This window comes from Lycorma delicatula, chromosome 2 (assembly GCF_047948215.1).
Source record: "Lycorma delicatula isolate Av1 chromosome 2, ASM4794821v1, whole genome shotgun sequence".
Taxonomy (NCBI): Eukaryota; Metazoa; Arthropoda; class Insecta; order Hemiptera; family Fulgoridae; genus Lycorma; species Lycorma delicatula.
Window position 1 is genome coordinate 238299120 of NC_134456.1, and position 26546 is coordinate 238325665.

The 26546-nt window shown below is 30.8% G+C and overlaps 1 protein-coding gene across 2 annotated transcripts in view; it reads left to right on the forward strand.

Annotated features, from left to right (window-relative positions):
* Positions 1 to 26546, forward strand: part of LOC142319785 (facilitated glucose transporter protein 1-like) — a 291657-nt gene that overhangs the window by 247501 nt on the left and 17610 nt on the right. For both annotated transcript variants that reach the window (XM_075357465.1, XM_075357466.1), the window contains exons 3-5: positions 10658 to 10756; positions 19898 to 20111; positions 23153 to 23286. In XM_075357465.1, the coding sequence (XP_075213580.1) occupies positions 10658 to 10756; positions 19898 to 20111; positions 23153 to 23286 (447 nt within the window). The remainder of the gene's footprint in view (positions 1 to 10657; positions 10757 to 19897; positions 20112 to 23152; positions 23287 to 26546) is intronic.

A 26546-nucleotide genomic window follows, 5' to 3' on the forward strand; every position in this document is an offset into this window, starting at 1 on the left:
ACTGAAAAATTACAAAAGGTTTACCATACGCACTGAATATAACAGTCAATTGTTTATACTTAATAAAGAAAAAAAAATGTATTTTAGTAAAATAAAAAAAATAAAAATAATTAATAAAATTAAAACCACAGTAATGCGTTAGAAAAAAAAACTGACAACACAATTGTATGACTTTCCCGTCTCGCGGCTTTTTTCTGATACACGGCTTACACACACCCAACTTAATTTATAATTTTATTTACGGTAAACATAACATTTTTTATACAGCTGTACATCAATGCTAAACTAGCGCTCCTTGTGGTGACAGGAGGTACTATTAACCCAGTATACCCACTTAACCACTAGTTAGAGAATTTTTTGGGGTGGAGATGCGATTTAAAAAAAAAATATTTTTTGAAAATATTATTACTTTTTTAACAAATGGGCCCAAAAAAGTAAGACGTTAATTACACGAAATCTCGAGATACTGAGGGTGACCTTCCTCTACAGCTTCACCTCCTTGACCTTTAAGTTGATAATTTAATGTCATCAATGTCCCACAAACAGAAGTAAATCTGTCCAAGTTTGGTCAAAATCGGTCTCGTACTTCTGGAGTTATAAGGTGATTTAGAGTGCGACACTGAACACACACATAGATATGAACATCCGGAAAATTTCCAGGCGGGATTTTTAGATTCCTTAGTTGTCAAAACGTAAAGATCCGGTGAAAACCGCATATGCCCAAATTGGACCGATTACAATACTTTCCCTTCTACAGTTATAGCTCTGCTATAGCGCCAGACGGAAAAGTAAAATCCAGTGAGTAAATGTTTGCTTATAAAAGAATCAGAATTTACAAATATTATCTGAAGAAATTAAAATTTACTATCCTACTGTTATCTAAATTTATCATTTAAAAAACTTATTAAAAAAAAAATGATAAGAAAGACTTAAAAAAAACTTATTGAAGAGAAATTGAATTAGTTAATTACGTACGTTATAAAAACCATAATTTCTTCAAAATTACAAAAAATCAAAATAATTGCATTAGGTTTAATAGAATAAAACTAGTTACAATCAATGAACAAAACATAATTTTAAAAACGCTATTTCTTATGAAAAAACAAAAAACGCTAATCTATTCTTGATTTAATGTTAATGTTCGTTTATGAGCTACAAGATCACAGAATAGTTTTAAACAAAGAATCTTTGTAAAATTGTATTATTTTTTCGTACCAACCTGTCCAAAGCGATAGACAAACGTTTTTCATGTGACGGCCCTTTATACAAATCATTACATCTTTATTCATATAGTCATGAATGACCAATTAATGTGTTTCTAATCAATCTTTTCAGAAGTTAATTTCATCATTTAACACAGGTCTAACTTTGCTTATATGTTGTACCGTATGAATTGCAAAAATAATCAATTCACCTTTATTTTGTTCACCGTAACGATTGGTGTACATCATTACTATCAGAGAAAACAACTCTGACTGGTATTACTTGTATCTCTGATACTTTACAAGCCCCAAAATAATAAAGAAAAACTGGAACAAAGCAAAAAATTAATGTAGAGGGAAATTAATTCTACACAGATTTATACACTTTCCCTTCTACTTAATAGATGATATTAAAAGGAGTGTCTGAAATTTGTAGTATTTAAAATGTGTAATATTATATACATATATATTTATTACTAGCCGGCCAGTCTAGTCAGAACCTGGATCCTCGGGGCTCAGGTCAGCCCAGACGAATCCTGAAGCCAACTCAGGGGTTCCTCGGGCCCAAGGGGCCTATCCCATACCCGCATAGCTCGCTTCGTTCGCTATTCCCAATTTGCCTGGGGGACCGACGCCCTAGACATCCGTAGAGCTTGGTCTTCGATCTTCATTTCCATCTATTATTATTATATATTATAAAGCACCTCATTGCACCTCCCAAAACAGCGCCCCAGCGGCAACCCGTTTGTTACCAATTGATGGTGATGATCGGTCTTGCCTACTACGAGATGGTCGCATATCTCATCACTCTATCCTGACACGCAGTCCCCGCAGGAAATCCATTCTTCTTAAACAAATTTTTTTTAAATTTTTTTATCTAATATTAATTTATCTAACGTAAATTTAATTCTATTATTTTTGTAATATTATTCATTCGATTGATTCGAATCACTCAGTTCAAACCCAGCTCACACAGTGAGAGAGACTCACAGGTCACAGTTCATTAATTCAATTCATTAAAGATTGTGCTTCAACCGGCAAATCTTCATTACTACATATATATATAACAAAAACCCTCTTTCCTTTTATATAATAGTATAAAAATAGATAACGCGCGCAAACAAGACGTATTTCTTGTATAGGTTAACATCTTCGGCACCCATTTTTTTAATAGTTCAAGTTTTCAATCAAAACTTCATAAAGCAAACATCAGAAAACATCAAAGATAATTGTGACCGTTGTCTGAACACAATATTCACAATAGTCAACTCAATTTTCTTGAACTCTTTCGTCAACATTTTCAAACAAATCATCCGTTATCACCGTCAGCCGGCCGCTACGTTCGTCATCATGAATGTACGTTCGCCTTCCTCGAAATGAAAAGCACCATCATTTTACTTTCACAAATAATATTCGGCCTGTAAACGTCACAAATTTACCTGTGAATTTCAACGCAGAATTATTTTTTGCCATAAAAAATCGGATTACTTTTTGTACTTTACACTTTGGTGGATCACGAATTGTTGCGCTCATTATAAATGGATGAATATATGAAAAACTAACTAATATAATGATTAAAACTACTGTTACTTACAGGTGACTTATTGATTGAAATAACTGAGCTACGCAAGCGCCATCTGTTTACATTGAGTATATAGGGAGCAATTAAAAAAAAAAAAAAGTTATTTTATAAACACGCCTCCTATATTGTACTATGACTTTTAGTTTTAAAAAGAAAAGATGTCTTTAAACCACTGAACAAGAACGTTCAGGGATTAGAATGTAAAATTTATAACAGTAATCAACTTGGGTTATTAAAATACCTACCAATGAGGACAATAGAATTGAACAGCCAGGGATTAATGAAGGATTTTGGTATTATCTATCGTAAAAAACCTAAGAAGTCATTATAAAACTGATCTGTTCCAAAAAAAAATCATTTAAAAATAAATCAAAATACGTACAATTTTTAAAATCGGTACACTTTTAAGCGGATGATAAAGAAAAAGACAAAGAAGTATCTGATAAAAAAAATAATTGATATCGCAATAGTTTACATGCTTGCTAAAAACATGGATGTAAAAAAGTTCTTTGTTAATTAAAAATTGAATGAAATTTTTATTAAACCTCATAAAAACATGTTTGTGTGTGAGTTAAGCCGAAAATCTAATTATATTTTTATGTAACAAATGATGATGTGATGATGATACCAAACAGATGATGACGTATAAAATTATTGACAGTTATGAAATTATCTACTTTTTTGGTTTATTTAAGAACAAAATTAATACTACGGATATTGCATAATTCAGTATCGGCATAAAATCAATTTTACTTCATTTAAATTGTAAAGTAGGTTGTTATTCATTTCCGTACTACTTCACGCGTTGATTATATTCTGCTTTTAGATAGGTAATTATAATCATATTAACTTAGCTTATCAAAGTAAACCAATCTACTTTTGTTCCATAAATTCCGTACGTAGAATATATAAAAGTAAATAAATAATAATAATGAATAAATGAAAATGGTTTTCATAAAAAAATGTTTATTTTTCCTACCTATGGAAACTTATGATACATTGTATATTTTACACATTATACCGTATTTATTTTATTAGTAATATAAATAAATACATGAGAGTATTGTGTTTAAAATTTACTTATATGTAGAATGGGTTACGAAAAAGTATCCCGTCTACATAACCTATGTAAGATGTACATTATGAACTGACATACCTGTACTAATCTTCAGAGTAAATGTTGAAAATGGTCTCCAGCAGCTAAGCTAAACACTTATGTGCATGGTCTGCCTGCCAATGTCATGTGCACGAATATATGAAAAATCACCACCGTTCATAAATAAAACTTAAAATTTATAACCGCCACTAATTAACCCATGAAACACGCCCGATTATAGCACAAAGGACATTGTCTAGGCTCTGCGATGTGTAGGGAGAAATATTGCAACTCCCGCCATTCTTGCGTTCCGTTCGGAACATATGATGTTAATGTTCAATTCAATATTTCATATTCAGGCAGGGCCACTTTGTGTATAAGAGGAAAAAACAACTCTCAAGGTAATTGAAACCATAGAATAAACATTAGGGTATTTATTTCCCCCTTTTAAAAGATTGAAGAAAACTCTAAAGAAGGCAACAACCCTTTAGAAAAAGTTATTAAACATAAAGTTTTTTTTTAAATGTATGAGAGTAATTTTATTTAACGTGGTCTGTTGGTATATAAATTCGCTTATCAACAAATATTTGTATAAATTTACAACCTAGCGTTTTCGGAAATTTCCATCTTCAGGGACATATGTAACTAATTATATATATTATTTCCTGTTTAGCCTTCGGGAATTACCGACAGGTATTTCTTCAGAGGATGAATGAGGATGATATATATGAGTGTAAGTGAAGTGTAGTCTTGTACAGTCTCAGGTCGACCATTTCTGAGATGTGTGGTTAATTGAAACCCAAACACCAAAGAACGCCGGCCTCCGTGGCGCGAGTGACAGCGTCTCGGTCTTTCATCTGGAGGTTCCGGTTCGAGTCCCGGTCAGGCATGGCATTTATACACACGCTACAAATCACTCATCTCATCCTGTGAAGTAATCCCTATCGGTAGACCCGGAGGTAAACAACCAAAGAACACCAGTATCCACGATCTAGCACTCAAATCCGTATAAAACTGCCTTTACTAGGACTTGAACGCTGGAATTTTCGACTTCCAAATCAGCTGAAGACGCGATCACCACTAGACGAACCCGATGGGTTGACTAATTATATATATATAGTAATATTACTTCACATATTAAATGAGTTAGATAAATACAAATATCTATATAAATATAACAATTGATTGTCAATTGACTTGATACGTATGACTTCATTTTAATAATTGACGATAAATTTTTATATTTATACAAATAAGCGGATTTATAATTTATATTTATAATTTTTCTTTAAGAGGAAATTAGGAGAAGACCAATTTGGTTTCAGGAAAAGTATAGGGACAAGGGAAGCAATTTTAGGCCTCAGATTAATAGTAGAAGGAAGATTAAAGAAAAACAAACCAACATACTTGGCGTTTATAGACCTAGAAAAGGCATTCGATAACGTAGACTGGAATAAAATGTTCAGCATTTTAAAAAAGTTAGGGTTCAAATACAGAGATAGAAGAACAATTGCTAACATGTACAGGAACCCAACAGCAACAGTAACAATTGAAGAACATAAGAAAGAAGCCGTAATAAGAAAGGGAGTCCGACAGGGATGTTCCCTATCTCCGTTATTTTTTAATCTTTACATGGAACTAGCAGTTAATGATGTTAAAGAACAATTTAAATTCGGAGTAACAGTACAAGGTGAAAAGATAAAGATGCTACGATTTGCTGATGATATAGTAATTCTAGCCGAGAGTAAAAAGGATTTATAAGAAACAATGAACGGCATAGATGAAGTCCTACGCAAGAACTATCGCGTGAAAATAAACAAGAACAAAACAAAAGTAATGAAATGTAGAAGAAATAACAAAGATGGACCGCTGAATGTGAAAATAGGAGGAGAAAAGATTATGGAGGTAGAAGAATTTTGTTATTTGGGAAGTAGAATTACTAAAGATGGACGAAGCAGGAGCGATATAAAATGCCGAATAGCACAAGCGAAACGAGCCTTTAGTAAGAAATATAATTTGTTTACATCAAAAATTAATTTAAATGTCAGGAAAAGATTTTTGAAAGTACATGTTTGGAGCGTCGCTTTATATGGAAGTGAAGCTTGGGCGATCGGAGTATCCGAGAAGAAAAGATTAGAAGCTTTTGAAATGCGGTGCTATAGGAGAATGTTAAAAATCAGATGGGTGGATAAAGTGACAAATGAAGAGGTATTGCGGCAAATAGATGAAGAAAGTAGCATTTGGAAAAATATAGTTAAAAGAAGAGACAGACTTATAGGCCACATACTAAGGCATCCTGGAATAGTCGCTTTAATATTGGATGGACAGGTAGAAGGAAAAAATTGTGTAGGCAGGCCACGTTTGGAATATGTAAAACAAATTGTTAGGGATGTAGGATGTAGACGGTATACTGAAATGAAACGACTAGCACTAGATAGGGAATCTTGGTGAGCTGTATCAAACCAGTCAAATGACTGAAGACAAAAAAAAGAGGAAATTCATAAAAAAATTATTCTCTTCTTAATAATACACCACAGAGTTGTTCAGCAGGGATTCATTAGTAGAAAAGTCATAAAATTCGATTGATAAATTTTTTTTAATGGGAGGCAATGGTAAAAGTGATAATGATATTGGTGATGGAAGCATAATTTCCCTTCTTGTAAGCCGAAGTATTGTGTTAAATTAACATTTACATTTCTGTTGTATGGTTTGATAATTTGTAGTATTAGTTTAGTATTGTGTTGGATATTGTTTCTTTAAAAAAAAAAAAAAAATTAGTAAGTATTCTTTTTAACAAAGATTGCAAATTCATAAATATAAATACACGAATAAGTTAACACTTCTAATTTTCTAAATATGAAGAAATTTGTTGAACTTCGCCGGTAAGAGTCCGCAGAACTGGGCGGCGCAACGAAATCAACGAACTTTGTTTACAGTCTAAACATATGACCTAACCTAAAAGTGAAATTGAAATAGGGGAAAAAATTAAAAAATAAGTACGAAAACAGTATATTTCAATTCAATTATTAGATTTGTAATAAAGAATACTTCGAAAAAAAATACCTCGAATTTTGCTTTGATGATTTCGATTTGATGAATCACGGAAGTCAAATATATCTATTTTTCTTAAAAAAAAGTCGGTTTACGAATCGCGCCGCTAGATAATAAATAGTACTTGACAGTAGAAGGTAGCGTACAAAAACCTGAAATAAAAAATTTTAAAGAAAATATACTACTGCTTGTTTTAATAGTAAATGTTCTTATGTAAATGAAAGTACTGAAGATGAAACAATTGTTTTAATTCCCATCACTTCATTAAAAAAAAAGATCGTTTGTACTTTTGTACTAAGAAGTTATACTTCTTTAGCGTGAATAAAAAAAATAATTATTTTACGCATTCAAACAAATTTGATCTGAGTGAAACGAACGATAGACGACATTAAATACCATGAATAAAATTTTGATTAAATAACACTAAATTTTATACAGTTTAAAAAATACTGAAGTATTCGTTGTCATATAAAACAAAGTTCATCGAATATATTTCGATTAGTTTAGTTCCATTAATTCTTCGGATGACGATTGAATAGACACGAAGATTATCTCAGCGGCTTATGATATGAAAAATATGATACAGCTAGTTTTATTTTATAATAGTGTATTTTAACGAAAAATTTTTTTTTGATAAATTTAAAATTATTTGTTCAAACTCAAGAATTTGTCTGATATATACTATTTTCTGTGTCATTAAAAAATATAATTTTACTCATAAAAAATAATACTTACATAAATATAACCTGAAATCTTGATACATAATTTTCACAGAAAAAATATATATATATACGCTGCAATATAAAGAAAGTTTTATGAATATGAACAATATTCACGGTTTAAAATATCCGTCTCCAGAAATTCGTGTATATAAAGATGTATTTATTACAATTTAATATCTGTTATGTTTACACGTGCTAATCACTTAATTGCACTGAACGACTGACTGAATTAGACACTACACGTATGTACATGCAAACTGATCCACTTGGGCCTTCGCAGATCTTCATGGTGTGTTACATCGGCCCGCAGAGTTTCCGTAACTTGCTGGAAATACAATGTGATTAGTTTCTCCTAATGCGCTAAAAGAAGTATAACTTCAATAAACTATTAGTTAACAAGAGATTATACGAGGTGCGACAATAAAGTAATGAGACTGATGTGAAAAAAAATGTTGCTTACCGTTTTAGTCATGTTTAGTGTCGTCTCCTTCAAAGTAATTCCCCTCTGATTGCACACACTTATTCCAGCGCTTCTGCCAATTGACGGTAACATTTCTGGAACTCATCTTCTGTAATATCCTCCAAGACCCTCGTCACAGCTTTTTGGACTTTTCTTGTGTTGTTTCAAAATGGTGTCCCTCGACCGCCATTTTGACTCTTGAAAATAGAAAAAAGTCGCACGGAGCGATATCTGTTGAATAAGGTGGCTGTGGTAGTACTGAAATTTGTTTTGAGGTTAAAAATTGCTGTACTGACAGAGCAGTATGGGATGGCGTATTATCGTGATGCAGAATCCAATTATCAGCAATGTTGGCACGGACACGAAGAACTCGTTTACGAAGTCTTTCTAAAATTTCTTTGTAGAAAAATCGGTTAACTGTTTGTCCAGCAGGAACCCATTCCTTATGAACAATTCCCTTGAAATCGAAGAAGCACACAAGCATGCATTTCACTTTTGACTTTGACATGCGAGCTTTTTTTGGTTTGGGTGATCCCTTTGAGCACCATTGCGAACTTTGGCGTTTTGTCTCTGGATCGTATTGAAAAAACCAACCTTCATCACCAGTGATAACACGGCTCAACAAATCTGGATCGATTTCCGTTTGTTCTAACAAGTTGGCTGCCACATTTTTCCGTGTTTCTTGCTGTTGTTGTGTGAGATTTTTGGGGACCATTTTTGCACAAATCTTTCTCAAACCAAAATCTTCAGTTAATATTAGACAAACCGTTTCTCGATCGATGTTGAGTTCTTCTGTAATCATTTTCACGGATAATCTTCGATCAGATCGTACGATTTCACGCACCCTGTTCAACTTGACATCTGTTCGTGAGGTTGATGGTCGTCCACTGCGGTCTTCATCTTCAACATTCGTTCTACCTTCACTAAAAATTTTATGCCACCGAAAAACTTGAGCCTTGACATAACCTCCTCTCCAAAAGCCTTCTGAAACTTACCAAAGTTGTCGTCGCGTTTTCACCCGATTTAACGCAAAAAGAAATGGCATACCGTTGCGCAATATTTTGCGGTTCCATTTCTGTGACGTGAGACACAAACACGTGTTCACTTATTACAGCACAACTCACGACCGAGCAGTTGCATCAATGTGCCGCTTGGACTAGAAGTAGCTTATAGAACAAGGTCAAAGATGGTGTGTCTACGCAAGCTGCAGGGTTGCCACATCTTGCAAAGAAAAATCAGTCTCATTACTTTATTGTCGCACCTCGTAGCTGCTAATAAAACACAAAAAACACGAACGGTAGGAAAAGGTTGCAAATTGGCAACAGAGATTTGTTACATAAAGCAGAAATAAATTCGATCGGTAAAATTTTAATTCTATAATTAGAACTAATTGATGGAGAAATAAAAAAAGTTCATGTAATAATAATATAAAAAGCGTGTTCACGGATGCGATAAAAATCGAGGGTTACACTTACAAAGTAATAAGTGTAACATTACATCACGGATCTTCGAGTCGTGAAGGTCATTATACTAGTTTTATTAAAAAAGGAAAAATACGGTATGAAGTGAATGATATGATTATCAACAAAAAAAACTGGCCGAGAAATTTAAAAAAAATGTACATTTGTTTTTTCTACAAAGCCAATAAATTTTAATAATAAATCCATAAGATAACAATCCATAATTCATAAAAAAAATAAAAGAATAATCTAACAAAACGCAGTGATATAAAAAAAAAGTTACAATGAAATTGTAAACCGTACGGTAAGAGTCTCGCAACGTCTTTTCTGACGGTTACCGGTTGCCCCTGCAGTAATTAAAAAAGTTAAAAAAAAAAAAAAGATATTATTTCTTCCGCTCAAAAAACAACAATTTCTGTAATATAAATAAGACTGTTTTTAACAAAATGATACTGATATCAAAAAAGGTAAGACACTACATTTCTATTTTCAAAATCTGTTATTAATTTAGAATTTTGTTTAAAAAAAATACATGTTAAATATATGCAATAGACAACAATAGATAATAAACAATGTTTAAGTGTTCCATATAATAAGCAAATAATAGAAAATTTGTTACAAAAATCTTACCGGCCCGATTTCATTTACATGTAATACATATCACATTTACAGAAAGAATACAATTCTTATGACCATTCATTGTTAATAAATGAAATCGGGCCGGTAAGAGTTTTGTAACAAATTTTTCTATTTTTTTGCTTTTTATATAAAACGCTTAAACATTGTTTATTATCTATTGTCAGTTATATATATTTAACATGTATTTTTTTTTTAAAGGAAATTCTAAATTAATAACAGAATTTGTTATTTTGTTGTTTAATAAATGAATTTCATTTAATAAAACGTTTAATAAATTACATTTCATTGTAATTTATCATCAATAATTATAAATTACAAACATAAAAAACATAGCTAAACACTACTGAATGTTAATCATCTTTTTACTAAAATCCTGTTATTAGTACTAATTAGTTAACCTAATTTTTCTTTATAACCTCCTAAATTTCATGTATTTTATTTACAGGGTCTCAATGGAAGACTTGCGTTTGCTATTGCTGCATCAGCTTTTGGTTCAGCCTTCCAACATGGATATAACACAGGAGTTGTTAATGCACCTGAAGGGGTAGGATTTTTATTTATTTTTTCACGATTATTATTAATGCATGTTAACCCACCGGGCTGGGCTGGTCTAGTGGTTAAAACTCATCGTAGTAAATCACTCGTTTAATGGCTGATTTTTGAAGTTGAAGGTTCTCAGGTTCAAACAGTGGCGGCTTAGCTAAAATAAGTGGTGAGTGTTGCTCTAGAAAATTTTACCCAGAGCCTTTTGAAGGCCACGGTTAAAGTTTTCTGTAAAATAAAAGAAACGGAAAAATGGATCAAATAAAATAGTTGAAAGCAGGATAATAATCAAATTCTAAACTTTATCGCATACAAAAATATGGTATACGGTTTTTAAGCATATTACACACGGATTAAAAAAAAAAACTACCTTCCACCAACTCGGTGGAAATATAAATTGTTTTACAACATGCTGTAATATAAATAAAACTGTTTTTAACAAAATCAAACTGATATAAAAAAAAGGTGACACTACATTTTTGTTATCAAAACCTGTTATTAATTTAGAATTTTGTGTAAAAAAAAAGTAAAAATACAAATTGAATATATATAATAGACAATGGATATGCAATAATAGATAATAAACGATGTTTAAGCTTTCCATATAATAAGCAAAAAATAGAAAAATTTGTTACAAAACAAGTCGGCACTGCGGAAACGACAGTGATCTCTCTTCCTTAGAGCCTTGCATGTAGGCTTCCTATGTGCGCATGCGAACAACAGCCAAACACCACGCCGCTGGAACTGTGAAGCGCACAGCTCCATACAAATATTTTTTTGTCTTTTTCATGAAATGGAGGATGTTACTGACATTAAGCTTAAGGATTGTGTATTACACAAGTTTTTTTTTTTTTGTCTTCAGTCATTTGACTGGTTTGATGCAGCTCTCCAAGATTCCCTATCTAGTGCTAGTCGTTTCATTTCAGTATACCCTCTACATCCTACATCCCTAGCAATTTGTTTTACATATTCCAAACGTATATATACGTATATTCCAAACACCTATACAATTTTTTCCTTCTACCTGTCCTTCCAATATTAAAGCGACTATTCCAGGATGCCTTAGTATATGGCCTATAAGTCTGTCTCTTCTTTTAACTATATTTTTCCAAATGCTTCTTTCTTCATGTATTTGCCGCAATACCTCTTCATTACGGCTTCTTTCTTATGTTCTTCAATTGTTACTGTTGCTGTTTGGTTCCTGTACATGTTAGCAATTGTTCTTCTATCTCTGTATTTGAACCCTAATTTTTTTTAAATGCTGAACATTTTATTCCAGTCTACGTTATCGAATGCCTTTTCTAGGTCTATAAACGCCAAGTATGTCGGTTTGTTTTTCTTTAATCTTCCTTCTACTATTAATCTGAGGCGTAAAATTGCTTCCCTTGTCCCTATACTTTTCCTGAAACCAAATTGGTCTTCTCCTAACACTTCTTCCACTCTCCTCTCAATTCTTCTGTATAGAATTCTAGTTAAGATTTTTGATGCATGACTAGTTAAACTAATTGTTCTGTATTCTTCACATTTATCTGCCCCTGCTTTCTTTGGTATCATGACTATAACACTTTTTTGAAGTCTGACGGAAATTCGCCTTTTTCATAAATATTACACACCAGTTTGTATAATCTATCAATCGCTTCCTCACCTGCACTGCACAGTAATTCTACAGGTATTCCGTCTATTCCAGGAGCCTTTCTGCCATTTAAATCTTTTAATGCTCTCTTAAATTCAGATCTCAGTATTGTTTCTCCCATTTCATCCTTCTCAACTTCCTCTTCTTCCTCTATAACACCATTTTCTAATTCATTTCCTCCGTATAACTCTTCAATATATTCCACCCATCTATCGACTTTACCTTTCGTATTATATATTGGTGTACCATCTTTGTTTAACACATTATTAGATTTTAATTTATGTACCCCAAAATTTTCCTTAACTTTCCTGTATGCTCCATCTATTTTATCAATGTTCATTTCTCTTTCCACTTCTGAACACTTTTCTTTAATCCACTCTTCTTTCGCCAGTTTGCACTTCCTGTTTATAGCATTTCTTAATTGCCGATAGTTCCTTTTACTTTCTTCATCGCGTATATTTTCTACGTTCATCCATCAGCTGCAATATATCGTCTGAAATCCAAGGTTTTCTTCCAGTTCTCTTTATTCCGCCTAAGTTTACTTCTGCTGATTTAAGAATTTCCTTTTTAACATTCTCCCATTCTTCTTCTACATTTTCTACCTTATCTTTTTAACTCAGACCTCTTGCGATGTCCTCCTCAAAAATCTTCTTTACCTCCTCTTCCTCAAGAGGAAGTAAAGAAAGAATTATTATACAAGTATAAAGAAAGAATTAAAGAAAAAAGGACTCATTATATTAAATGTTATCGATAATATCAATTGGAAATTCAGATTGCTGCAGTTCCACAGTGCCTGTACACGAGGCGCCATTGGATTCAAATCCTAGTAATGGTTGGTTGCTTTTATACAGATTTGAGTACTAGACAGTGAATACCTTTGGTGGTCAGAGTTTAATTAACTTCATATCTCAGGAATGATTGGTTTGAGTCTGTACAAGGTGATTACACCTTATTTACATCATACATATCAATTTACAGCTCAATTTCTTTGAGCTGGGGAGGGGATTGCTTATTTTTCACTAGTTGAACAGATTGCAATGTACACATTAAGAAAATACAAAATGAATGCGTGTTAATTAAGGGTATCTCAAATCTGTGTAATCTCATTTAAATTTTGTTTATACAATTTTTCTTTTAAAATTATTCTCTAATCCCCCTCGAGTAACTTTTTTCTGTAGATAAAAATTTTTTTGACCATTTACCTGCTACTAAAGTAAGAAAGATGTATACTTGATTCCAGTTCTATTATTTTTTTAATTGAGGGTGGTGATTATTTAGGAAAATTCTAGTTTAAGTCCAAGCCTGGTCAGGATTCTAACTGAGTTCTATCCAGATGAAAAGCTCAGTCACTACTACCATTTCATCATTGAGATCATGAATGATATATGTTAAAAACCAAACACATACACTATTATACTGGTGTATGATGACTACCAAACGCAAAAATAAATCAGTAAAAATCTATTTATAAAAAAATCTTTTAATTTAACATAATTTCGGACAGTAAACAGGTTTAGACTGTGAACAATGATTGATTGCTAATTTTATAACCATCTACAGATTTTTAAAATAGTTTACTAAAATAATCCACATGTATAATTAGTCCTCATATGATATCTTTACTGACAGCAGTAAGTTGAACAGCTCCGAAATAACATCTGTTACAAAAAGTTATAATTATCAGCAATATTTACAAATGAACTGATATTTAATATCTTATAAATTAATACTGTATTAAATTAATCATTCTGACTCAAACAGGCTAGCGTACATTAACATTTTGCACACAATTAAACTTTGTATAAACGCATACAAAGGTGTCTTCACCGTAAGTGAGGACAGAACTCTATGCCAACACTAACAAAATGTATTTCACACAAATAGATACACAGATCCTGTGAATTGAATTAATGAATTAAGTGGCCTTTTTAACAAGCAGATAAAAGGAAGAAGTTCTCAATGTGTTGTAAACTCTCTGAACCATTCAATGTATGTGACTAAATCACAAAAGTTTTTTTCTTTGAGGTACGGCATTTCAGTGAAGATGTAATCTTTACAGTATCCCTGATATTCTCACTTGTCACTCCATCTAGTAATGGCAACTATTCATTTTTATTTTCTGTTTAAAAAATTTTAATTGCTAAGTTATTTTTTAATAGTTTCTTCATGTTAAAATAAATAATTTATCAAATCATAGCATAATTACACATCATGTTAAATTTCATGAAGAATTGTAGATTCGCTATTTCGCAGAAAACAAAATGGAAGTGTTCTAGCATTTGCCAGGAAAGATTAAGAAAAATCTTTATCAAAATAACATTGTGGAATAAAAAATTACAAATAAAAAAGAAAAGTGGTTACATTCTATAAATAAATAACGGTTTTTCAAAAAGGACGCAACCCTAAGAATTAAAAAGGTAGTAGTTACGTATAGGTAAATTTTTTCCCTACATGTCAGTTGGCAACACTGTACACAAGGTTAGCAGCTTGTAACAGTTGAAATGCCCTTATGCACTAGTACTATAAATTCGTTTCTATTGTATTAATTATGTCGTTTTCCAAGAACGAACGTGTTTTATTATTGAGATTTATTGCGCGTATGAATCATACGAACGAATGAAGACGAGTTTCGGGTAAAATTTTCCAATTTTTAATTTCCTAATAAATCGACAGAATCGCGTTTGATTAATAAATTTCATGAGACCGGGAGTATTCATTATCGGAAAAGCACACGTCTACCATCATTGTTAACAGTAGAAGTTTTGGAGAATGTGAAAGAACGTTGACTCGCACGCACAGAAAATCGCTCAGAAAGTTTCTTCACAGGCTGGGCTTTTACTATCTACAGCTTTGAGTGCTACTAAAAAATTACGATCACATGCTTATCGCATCGATGTCATTCAAAAACTGAAAGAAGTAGGCCGCGGAAAAAGTTTATAGTATTATCGTCGGTTTCCTTCTCTTAATGGCAACGATATTGAAATTTTGGATCGTGCTTATTTCACTCGGATAGCTACATTAACAGAAAAAACTTTGGCGTGAGGATTTTCAGACGAATATGGAGCGCAGAAAATCTTCACGCGTTTCATGAACGACCATTACACGCACGTAAAATTGGTGTTTTGGTTTGCGATCTCCCGGCTCATGTAGTAGGGCCTTTATTTCATTTTTTGACAAATCTATAGATTATCGCAACTTAATCCAACAGTTTATATTGCTATTTTAGATTTACACGAACGAGAATTTCGGTTCCAGTAGGATAACGCAACTGCTAATGAATCGCTGGATGTGTAACGGGAATTTTTTGGCCGTCGTTTGATATCAAAAGGGTTGTGGCTTTCAAGATCCCTAAATCTTACATCAACAGACTTTTTCTTTTCAGGATATTTATAAAGTGTAATTTAAAAAAATAATCTTCATACACTTGACGAATTGAAGGGTAACATTGAAAGTGATATTTCAAATATTACTGAGCAAACATTAAGAAAAGTGGCTGTAAATGTTATGAATCGTGTACGACCTGTATCGGAATCACAGGAAATCATTTTGAACATTGTTGTGTAAGTATTTTACTATATATTTATGTAATAAATTTACGTCTTTAAACAAAGGGGTTGCGTCCTTTTTGAAACACCCGTTAAAAATAATTATTTTATGAAACAGTAGTGTATCTGTGCAAAAAATATTTTACAAAATAAAACAATAATTTTAAAGGTGCTAATTAAAGCTAAATATTTAAGTAAACTTCAGAGATTTAACTATGCAAAAAATGCAGGTTTAACTGATTAGTAGCTTTGTTTAAAATTTCATGAGCAGACTAATATTGTTTTTGTAAAAAAACATTTTTCATTTAATTTTTAATTGATTTATCAGAAAATCTTTTAAATTATTACTTATTTATAAAAAAAAAGAAAATGAAACTTTTTTTTAATAGTATCTATATGCTGCTTAGTACTTCTGTTATTCAATTTAATAAAAGGAATATTTTTTTATTTTAGGGATAATTTTTTTTTCCTAATGTGTATGTTACACCTGTTTAACTAATAAACAACCCTCTCACAATGAGATGAGAATGATATGTATAACATGTAAATGAGGATTAGTCTTCTATAGATTCAGACTGACCATTCCTGAGATGAACTTAATTGAACTCCAAGTTCAATTAATTTTAATTTTGGTGGTTGAAGTTAATTGAACTCCAACCACCAAAGTAATCTGGTATCCAGTGTCTAGAATTCAAATTTGTATAAAAGTAACTAACTTTTTCTGTCATTTGAACATCAGAACCTCCAAGTTTGAAAATAAGTTGTTAAAACTAATTTGTGATGATGAGTTAACCACTAGGCTAGCCTGATAGGCTTAGGAGTAAATGATCATATTTTTTAGTAAACTTTATACATTCATAAATATTAACAGTTGGAAACATAAAATGTTTAATTTACTAAAAATCAGTTTACATAAATCATAATTGGGAAAGGAATTTATTTTTGTCTAACCGGTTTCTAAACCATACCGAGAGAAAATAATCTAACCTAAAAATAAATTATTTTTTTAATATTTTTTCTCTTTAAAAAAAAGCTGTTTAGTTAAGTCTAGAATCAAATAATCTTCTAAACTCCAAAGAAATTTTATCAGTTAGTTTAGTAGTTCTAAATAATTTTTATATATAGTAAAAATAAATGCAAATCTATAGAATGAATTGATAACCTCCATTTTTTAAACCCATTAAAAGTCTTCCCACCTAAACAGTCTACACAGGAAGTAAATCTTGGAAATCTACATTTTAAAATGTAGGTGATTATTTTTTTTTTGTAGAAATTTAATTACCCTCCTTGAACCATCATATCCTACTCATAGGTTATATCACAGCCCAGATATATGAAATGTGCTACTTGTTCCAGCTCTTCATCCTGTAAAACAGTTTTCATTCTTATTGGCTTTTTCCACAGAAAGCCTTCATTTTCATCTTGGTCACTAATATTTTCAAATTGTACTCGTTTCCAATTCTACGTAGCATTATCTAACTCACTTTCTGATTCTTGAATGATCACTTAATCATCAAAGTATAATACTGCATTCAGTAATTGCTATCTCCCAAATCAGTCATCCACTGCCACTTGTGATTTCCATTGTCAGATGACATTGTCCATTTAGACATTAAAAAGTGAAGGTGATAAACCAATATCCCACTCCTGATAGATGCTCCCTGATTCGTTCTTTTCATCCTAGTCACTCCTTTTCTGCTTAAATTTCAATTGGTTTATGATTATATCAGTAGAACATTTAGAAATAAAGCAAAGAAAGACAATCATTTCAGGTTATATATGATTTATTTGATTTTCTACTTTTTTTTAATAGTAGCAACAAATTTTGATTTTAAAATAAAAATCACTACAACAAATTGAAGCTGCAGAATTGAGGTTTTCAGAGACATAATATAGTATACGAGGTCTGTTTAGAAAATAAACGAACATTTTTAATTACCCGCCAACAAAGATATTTAGTGACGTATGGTTGGCAGCATTCTGTCCCGTTTAGCTTCCTCTGTAACAACATGTTCCTGGATTGTTGATATTTCGTTTAGTTTTTGTGTTATTGTTATTTGAGTCCAACGTGTTTAAGTGTTGGTAGCTATTTTTATAATGTGTCATTTTCAGGAGCAACGATACAATGTAAAACTTTGCATGAAACTGGGCTGGGGAAAACTTTCACAGAAACGTTTCAACTTTTGAAACAAGCTTACGGGATGATGCTCTGGATCGTATTCAATGTTACGAATGGTTTTCACGATTTAAAAGTGGTCGTCAGTCAGACGAAGATGACCCTCGATCAGGAAGGTCTTCAACTTCAACCAATGACACCCATATCAGAAAATCAACGGTCTGGTGCGTGCAAATTGCCGATTGACTGTTGGAGAACTTGCAGAAGAAGTTAGCATCTCAATTGGATTATGTCATGACACTGACTGAAAAATTGAACATGCATCGAGTTGCAGCAAAGTTTTTTCCTCGTTTGATGACCGAATAGCAGAAAGAACATTGAGTGGACGTTTATCGGCAACTTCTTGAACAAGCCGATGATAATGAAACATCATGTAAAGGATCATAACTGGAGATGACAGCCGGGTTTACGACTACAATGTCGAGACAAAAGTTCAATCATCACAATGGATTGGCAAAAGATCTCCACACCTAAGAAAGCACATCAGTCTCGATCCAGTGTCAAATTGATGCTCCCTGTTTTTTCTATTTTAATGGAACAGTGCATTTTGAATTCTTGCCTCAAGATGGAACAGTGAACCATGCGTAATATAAGGTGTTTTACAATGGTCACATGAAAAAATCTGCTAAAAGAGACCAGGGTCGTGGCGAGGCAACTCATGGTTCCTTCACTGCAACAATGCGTCCACACACTCAGCTTTATCAATTCATCAATTTCGTGCCAAAAATCAATTGACTATCCTCCCTCAGCCTCCCTACTCGCCAGACCTGGCTCCTTGCGATTTTTTTCTTATTTTCAAAATTAATGAAAAGACGCTGTTTTGAGACTATTGATGACATTAAAGCAAATCCATCATGGACCTTAAAGGACTTTTAAATGAAATAATTCAGAACTGATTCGCGAAGTGGAAACACCACTGGAAAAAGTGTGAGAATAGGGGAGAGAAGTACTTTGATGGGAACAAGGACCAATAATCTGTAAAATTATTATTGAATAATTAATTATTAATTATTATAATTATTATTATTATAATTAATTATAATAATTAATTATTAATTATTATAATTATTATTATTATAATTAATTATTATTGAAGAAGAGCCATGCAGAAAAGAAACAGTAGAAGAACAATTATCCTGAAAGTATCCTGAAAGATGGTTGCTAAATGTGGAATGAACATCTGAAAAAGTATCTCATTACATGCTTTAAAATATTGATCAATTGGTATATGCAATGTAGATAATGTAAAAAACAGTGGTTTTTACCACTGCTTTTTGGCGGAAGGCATGTACCAATTACATAGGCCTTCTGCCAAATACATAAGAAAGAAGAAAGAAGAAGATTTATTTTAAATGTTTGATTCAATAAGTAAGGTTGAAATTTTTTCATGAAAATATGTAAAAGAAATGTATTACCATAAGAAAAATATTAAGCCTGATCATATTCAAACCTGGAACCTTCCAATTGAAAAGCTGAAATACTGTCATTCATGCTGCATTCATTATGGGGTTCTGATAATATTACTCAACATGCAGAATTGTAGAGTAGTAATCTCCTGGTGCTCTTCTTAACTTATTATTCTTTAAATTGAATTCAAATTTTTCAATAGATGTATAAAATTTTATAAATTAATTTATAATACGTCAGTTAATGATTTTTGATTTTGTTTAATTAATTTTTTATCTTGAGTTTTCAATGGGAGAAAACTTGGTTAGTTAATATATTTATATTTAAGATCAACTAAAGTTAAATCCATTTTGTTTATTTTTGTATTTTTAATCTGTGCAGTTGATAGAAGACTGGATATATGATATTGGTAGGAATCGTACAGGTAGTTCAGATCAATCAAGTGTCACTCTAATATGGTCAGTTGCTGTATCAATCTTTTGTGTGGGCGGAATGATTGGTGGAGCTGCAACTGGATTTGTAGCAGATAAATACGGTCGTAAAAGAGGTCTTCTAATAAATAATGTTTTTGTACTACTTGCAGCATTATTACAAGGTATGTGTAAAGTAAGAGTGTATTGATGTCTAAGAAATCAAATTGTTTTTAATAGTTATCATTGATCAGTATCGCTGTACATTTCTTGTTTTACATTTTATTGCTCGGCTAATTCCTGATATTTTATATTATTGTTGCCTAATAATAATATTCTATTTTATTGTAACATTTTCAATATTATTAAATTATTATAATTTATATATGATAACATTAATAAAATTATTCCACCTGAGATCTTGTTAATTTAATTAATTTTATTCAGGAGGTCATTTAATCTAACTGGTCATTTAATCTAGAGCGACTTATTTCAAGAATTTTTGCCCTAAATTTGTTGTTTATGAATGGATTTGAATAAATGTCATTTTCTTTGTCATAAAATGGTTAACATTTTTTGTAATAATATAACATTTAAATAAATCGGTGACTGCTATTTTGAAATGAATTGAGAGATCAGGTTCATTATTTTTACACAAGTAAACATCTAGGTATCCTAGCAATCTACAAAATTTCACCTTTTAAACACTTCTGAGAAATAAATTTTATAAAGTTTTTCTTTATTTTGATGTTCATTCCCTGAACTCTTGAAACGGTTTTTATAAACATATATATAATAATAGCTCTATTTCTAAATGCACAAAATTATGATTCCATTTTTTTCAGATCAGTAATTTAGCTGTGGAAAAAGAATTGCTCATTAACTTCCAAAAATATACATAGTGTTGTTCTACAAGACAACTTGAAATATTTAGAAAGAAAGCTTTTTAATTAAAAAAAAAAAAATGATTATTACTTTTAACTTAATTGGGTATTCACTATTACATAATGTCTAAATAAAGTGATAATGTTAACTGTGTACTAAGATGTGGGGACAGCACTAGTTCTGTTAATGTTACACTACATTAGAATCTTACAGTCACATTCACTTTACCGTTTGCCAACTATAAGATTTTGTATTAAACTTATTGTACATTACAGAGATTGTTAAGATAAATATAATATTTATTTGTAATATAAAATACTTTTATGTCATGCTGATGATATTGTTTACTATACAGCTGTCGTGAACAAAGTGAACATGTTACTTTTAGGGCTGAATATTATCTGGGCTTAGCATTTAATATGTAATAGTATTTTGACTAAGTGAAGAAATGAAAATCACTACACTGTTCAGTTTCACTAGAAAGCCTGATATAAGATATTTGTTAGTCTTCAGATTGGGTATTCCAATTTTGGAAGTGACTGTCCAATATCAGATACTCAACATTACTGTTTGGCACTTATCAAACATTTATATTATACTGGCAATTTTATTTGATTAATTGATTTTAAATAAACTCTATTTTTTATCTAATTCATAACAGTACGTGCAGAAAAATTTTTAAATTAATATACTAATGAATTTTCTACATTTAAAAATAGAATAAATCAAGTTATATATAGTGTAATTAATGTGATTTTTATGAAAATAGCTACAAATATTTATTTACAAGTAAATAAATCTATTCTAAATGTAATGTTTTATAGTAATTTCCTTATCAAATTTTATAAGCAGATTTAAAATGTTTATTTTTTTTTGTAAAATAATAAAACAAAATAAAAAAGGTAATTTGTTTATTCAACAAATAATATTATACAGATAAGTAGTCTTACATGAAGTAGCAGTTGTAAATTAGAATTTCCACAGTGTATTAGTATTAATGATACTGTATACTATAATGCCATCCTAGATAAGTTTATTTTGTACTTGTGTTGAATAATTTCTGGTCTTAATGTGAGATTTATATTCTAAAAAAAACCTGTCACTGGTTACTGTTTGTTAATAAAATATTACTGACCTGACAGAAATGAATAACAGAGATGTAATAGTCATAAACAGATCATCATGTCATTTTCCACTAGTTCATTATAAATAAACTGCTAGGTTAATGGGCAAGACAGCAAACTTACATCAAGATTATCTTTTCTTACCACTCACCCCTTTTCCTTACTCTTAATTCCTTCTTCTCCGTTGTTGTTTCTATGCGTGCAGTTCTAACCCTGCTAGATCCTCTTTTCAGGATGCTGGAAACTTGATTGGTATTTTCTGAGAAACGTTCTGTCTGTGAACTGACTCATGGATTCCATTTCCTGTTCAGTGGATAGCCATTATGATTAATTATTCTGGCGTTAGGATTTAATAATCCTAATGGTTGATGATGGGTAAAGCCAGGCTTATCATCTCTTTAAAAGAATGAATTACTTATTTTTACAGAAAATCGTAATCTAAAGATAAGATAATAATTTAGATTAATCAAAGTAATTATATTGTAATGGAATGATATAAGTTAAAATAAAAATACTTGAGTTAAATGATACAGAATTTTATATGTATAAGTAATTTATGTATGTATTTTATGAATAATAGCATTAAACAATTTTTTAATTCATATGTGTAGCTTTTTAGAGATACCTTGTTTGAAACAGATGAATAAATAAAGTAACAACTATTTTTGTTAATTAGATCCTGTTTAGAACTTTACTACTCAAATATTTTATAATAAAAGAAAAGAGATTTTTTACCTTCAGAAAATTACTTTTTCTTTAATTTTTCAGGTAATACAAAATGAATTGTTATAATTATAAACAAAATAATGATATTAAAAATTATTGACAATAATATTTTGTAAAATATGACAAGAAACTTATTATTTCTGTATTTTTTACTGCTTAAAAAATAATTTTACATAGTTAACCAACTTAATAGGTTGTAATATATATTTTGTTAATGTTTTAAATTTATGACTGATCAACTTACTGGTAGAAGCTGATGCTTGGTCACTTTCAATAATGAGTGATCAAATCTCTTGTGACTTCCACTACTATGTAGTCAATAGCTATTAACGTTCACAGCGAGTCTGTTACATGTCATCATTCATGTCAAGCATCTGATAGCCTTAATTGGTGAAAGGAGGGGGATTATGATTGAAACAAATGTAAAAGATTACTCGGATCAAAAAATTACATTAATAAAATACAAAATAAATTTATGTTGAATGTTTCAGGATTTTCTAAGTGGGCAGGTTCGTATGAAATGATCATTGCTGGTCGATTTTTCATAGGCATTAACTCAGGGTTAAATGCTGGGCTTACACCGATGTATTTAGCTGAAATATCACCCCTACATCTTAGAGGAGCTGTAAGTAACTTTAAAAATTTAATAATCATTTTAATATTTATACAACTCAGTAATACAACTCAGTATACAACTCAATATTTTTATTATCAGTAATAAATAAAATAAGATAAAGATATCATTTAATGCTTATTCTTTTTAAAAATTCACATTAGTGCTTTGGTGGTGCACACCACTTCATCAGATGGATTAAAAATTATAAAAAAGAGAATTCAAAAAAGAAGAAAGATGTGTTATCTCTTCTTAGTCAGATTGTTAAAATCTTAAAAAACTTAGATTTTGATAATTTGACTAAGAAAGAGTAATATTCTTCTTTTTTGAACTTTTTTAAATTTTTAATACATCTGATGAAGCGGTGCACACTACAAAATTGTTAATGTGAATTCCTAAAAAAGAATAAGCAGTAAATTGTATTTTTATTTTATTTTACTTATTATTGATAACAATTATCATATACGGCTAGGATGCTAAATCACAAATTCATAAACTTTTTTCTTTGAAAGTCAGATTTTGTTAAATTCTAACTGCTCATGTTAGAAAAAGTTTGGTAATAGTCAATAAGATTGTTCCCAGCGTTGATTAGAATATTGTTGTTCTGTGATAAGTAAATAATTATTATGATTGGTTAGAATCAGTGGCAGCTCATAGCTAAAATTAGTGGAGGTGCTGCTCCAGAAAATTTTTTTCTTGGCCTTTTTTTTCATAAATAAAAGAACTGAAAAAAAGAATCAAATAGAATAGCTGGAAGCAGGATAATAATCTAATTTTACACTATCATATTCAAGAATCTGGTACGTGGTTTTTAAGAACATTGTACTTAAAACCATATTCAGTTTAACCGAATAAATAATAAAATGTCAATACAGATAATATTTTCTAGTATTATTAGATAATAACTTAACAAAATGTCTGTTTAAAAACCCTATAGTCCAATGTACACTTAATTTAAATTAATTACACAGAAATTAAATTTTTATGTACACAGAAACAAATACATAATAAGGTTTTACTAATTACCTTTTCTTTCGCCCTTCCAGCATGTCTTTGGACAGATTTGGCAATCAAAGAGCCCTTGCTTTCCGCCATCTTCTGATCACTACTGAAAAAACAACTAAATCACTTTCATATTCCTTCCACCAACTAAACTAGTAAAGGGAACAAACAAGTATGTTTCATACACACATGAAGTAAAAATAAACTACCTTCCACCAGCATGCCAGGGTCAGTACTGCGGCAGCGACAGTGCTCTCTCTTTCTCACATCCTAATGTGCAGCTTCCTTTGTGCATATGAGCACAACAGCCAAACACCACGCCGCTGGAACTGTGAAGCACACAGTTCCATACAAAGTTTTTTGTATCTTTTTCATAAACTGGGGAATGACATTAAGCTTAAGGATTATATATTGTACAGGTATAAAGAAAGAATTAAAGAAAGAAGGACTCATTATATTGAATGTTATCGATAATATCATAATCTGACTAAAATTAAAAAATATTATTGATGATTTATTGACTGGTGGAAATAGGGAGTGCTGCAGTTTCACAGTGCCTACACGTGAGCAACCACTGGTCAGAATCATCCTCTACTTGATTGGATAGAATAATAGAATAATAATGTATTGTTATTATTGGAAACTTTTGAAAATTTAAAATAAATTGTTTATAATAAAAATTGTGTATCTAATAATATTCAGTAAAAAATAATTAGAAATTGATTAATGTAGGTAAAGCGTCTTCCAAATGGTTAATAACTAAGGATATTTACATTTGCTAGAAAAGTATCACATTTGTATCTAATAACAATTTTTTCATAATTTTAGCTACAAAATTTAAAAAGAAACTCTTCTTGGATTATTAACTCTATAAAAGTATTCAAAAAATATTAATTTTTCAAACTATGCATTTTTTTAATAAAAAAAAAATAAACCAAATTTGTATTTAAAGGATATATTTAATTACACTTTTAGTACAGGCAATTTGTCATAAAAATAGGCTGTATTTGAAAATCCTTACCTACCGATTGATCTTTTGTCCATGCGTTAGGGGTGATGAGGGAAGCTTAACTCCAGATTTTTAACATACCCCCTCCCATAATTTTTGAAAAACTCGAAATACTCATAAAGTTTTTGAAATGCGTTTTTCTCTGAATCTATGCATTTTAGAGAAAAGTTTTTCAAACAAAAAATTTAGAGAACATTCTCCTCTACAATTAATATCTTTGAAGTTATGCCGTATAATTTGAATTTGAAATACTAGTTGGCGCTGAAGTTGTAAAACACATTGTAAATGAAGGAGTAAACAACTAGACCGGTTTCGAACACGTGCCCAATTCACAACATTTTCACACTTTCACAAGCTACAGCTCCAAAATGGTAAGTCGTACAAGAAAATCGTTTAAATAAAAGTTGCCTGTTTTTTTTGAGATTAACAACTTTTCCAAATGCAATACAGACGAAAAACAATTTTTTCTGATGAAAAAACCGAAAAAACACGTTTTTTACAACTTCAGTGCCACCTAGTATTTCAATTTCAAATTGTACGGCATAACTTTAAAGACATTAATTGTAGAGGAGAATGTCCTCTACATTTTTTGTTTGGCAAACGTTTCTCTAAAATGCATAGATTCAGAGAAAAACGCATTTCAAAAAACTTTTGAGTTTTTCAAAAATCAACGGGAGGGGGGTGTTAAAAATCTGAAGTTAAGCTTCCCTCATCACCCCTCATCACATATGGAAAAAAACATCAATCGGTAGGTAAAGATTTTCAAATAAAAATACAAATTGACTGTACTATTTTATATGATTTTGTGTCTTCTGGTTGATACTTTTTAAGTACATTAAATCCATAAAGTTTTCATTTTAATAATTCAGGCATAAGTTATTTTTCACTACAATAGTTGAAAAAATTTCTTGTTTTTCTCCCAATTTTTCTTTGTAAAAATATGACTAAATGTAAAATTAGGTTTCTGCACTGTTTATATACAGGAAAAAGTTTACAATTTTTATCATGCAAACGAGATTAAATAATATATCCTTCTCTTAAGGCAAAAGCATATTTTTAAATGGCATCATTCAATGTAGTTAGTAAGTACTAAGTGTCTGTGAGAATAAAGGAACTGTACCACACTAATGGTAATCTACATTAATGGTCAATTAAAGATAGTCTTAGTTTTTGAAAATACCCTTACATCACATTTCTCTACACCTAGTTCGGGATGTTGGAAAAATCATCAGACTGTAAGGAGGAGATGTATATTATTAAT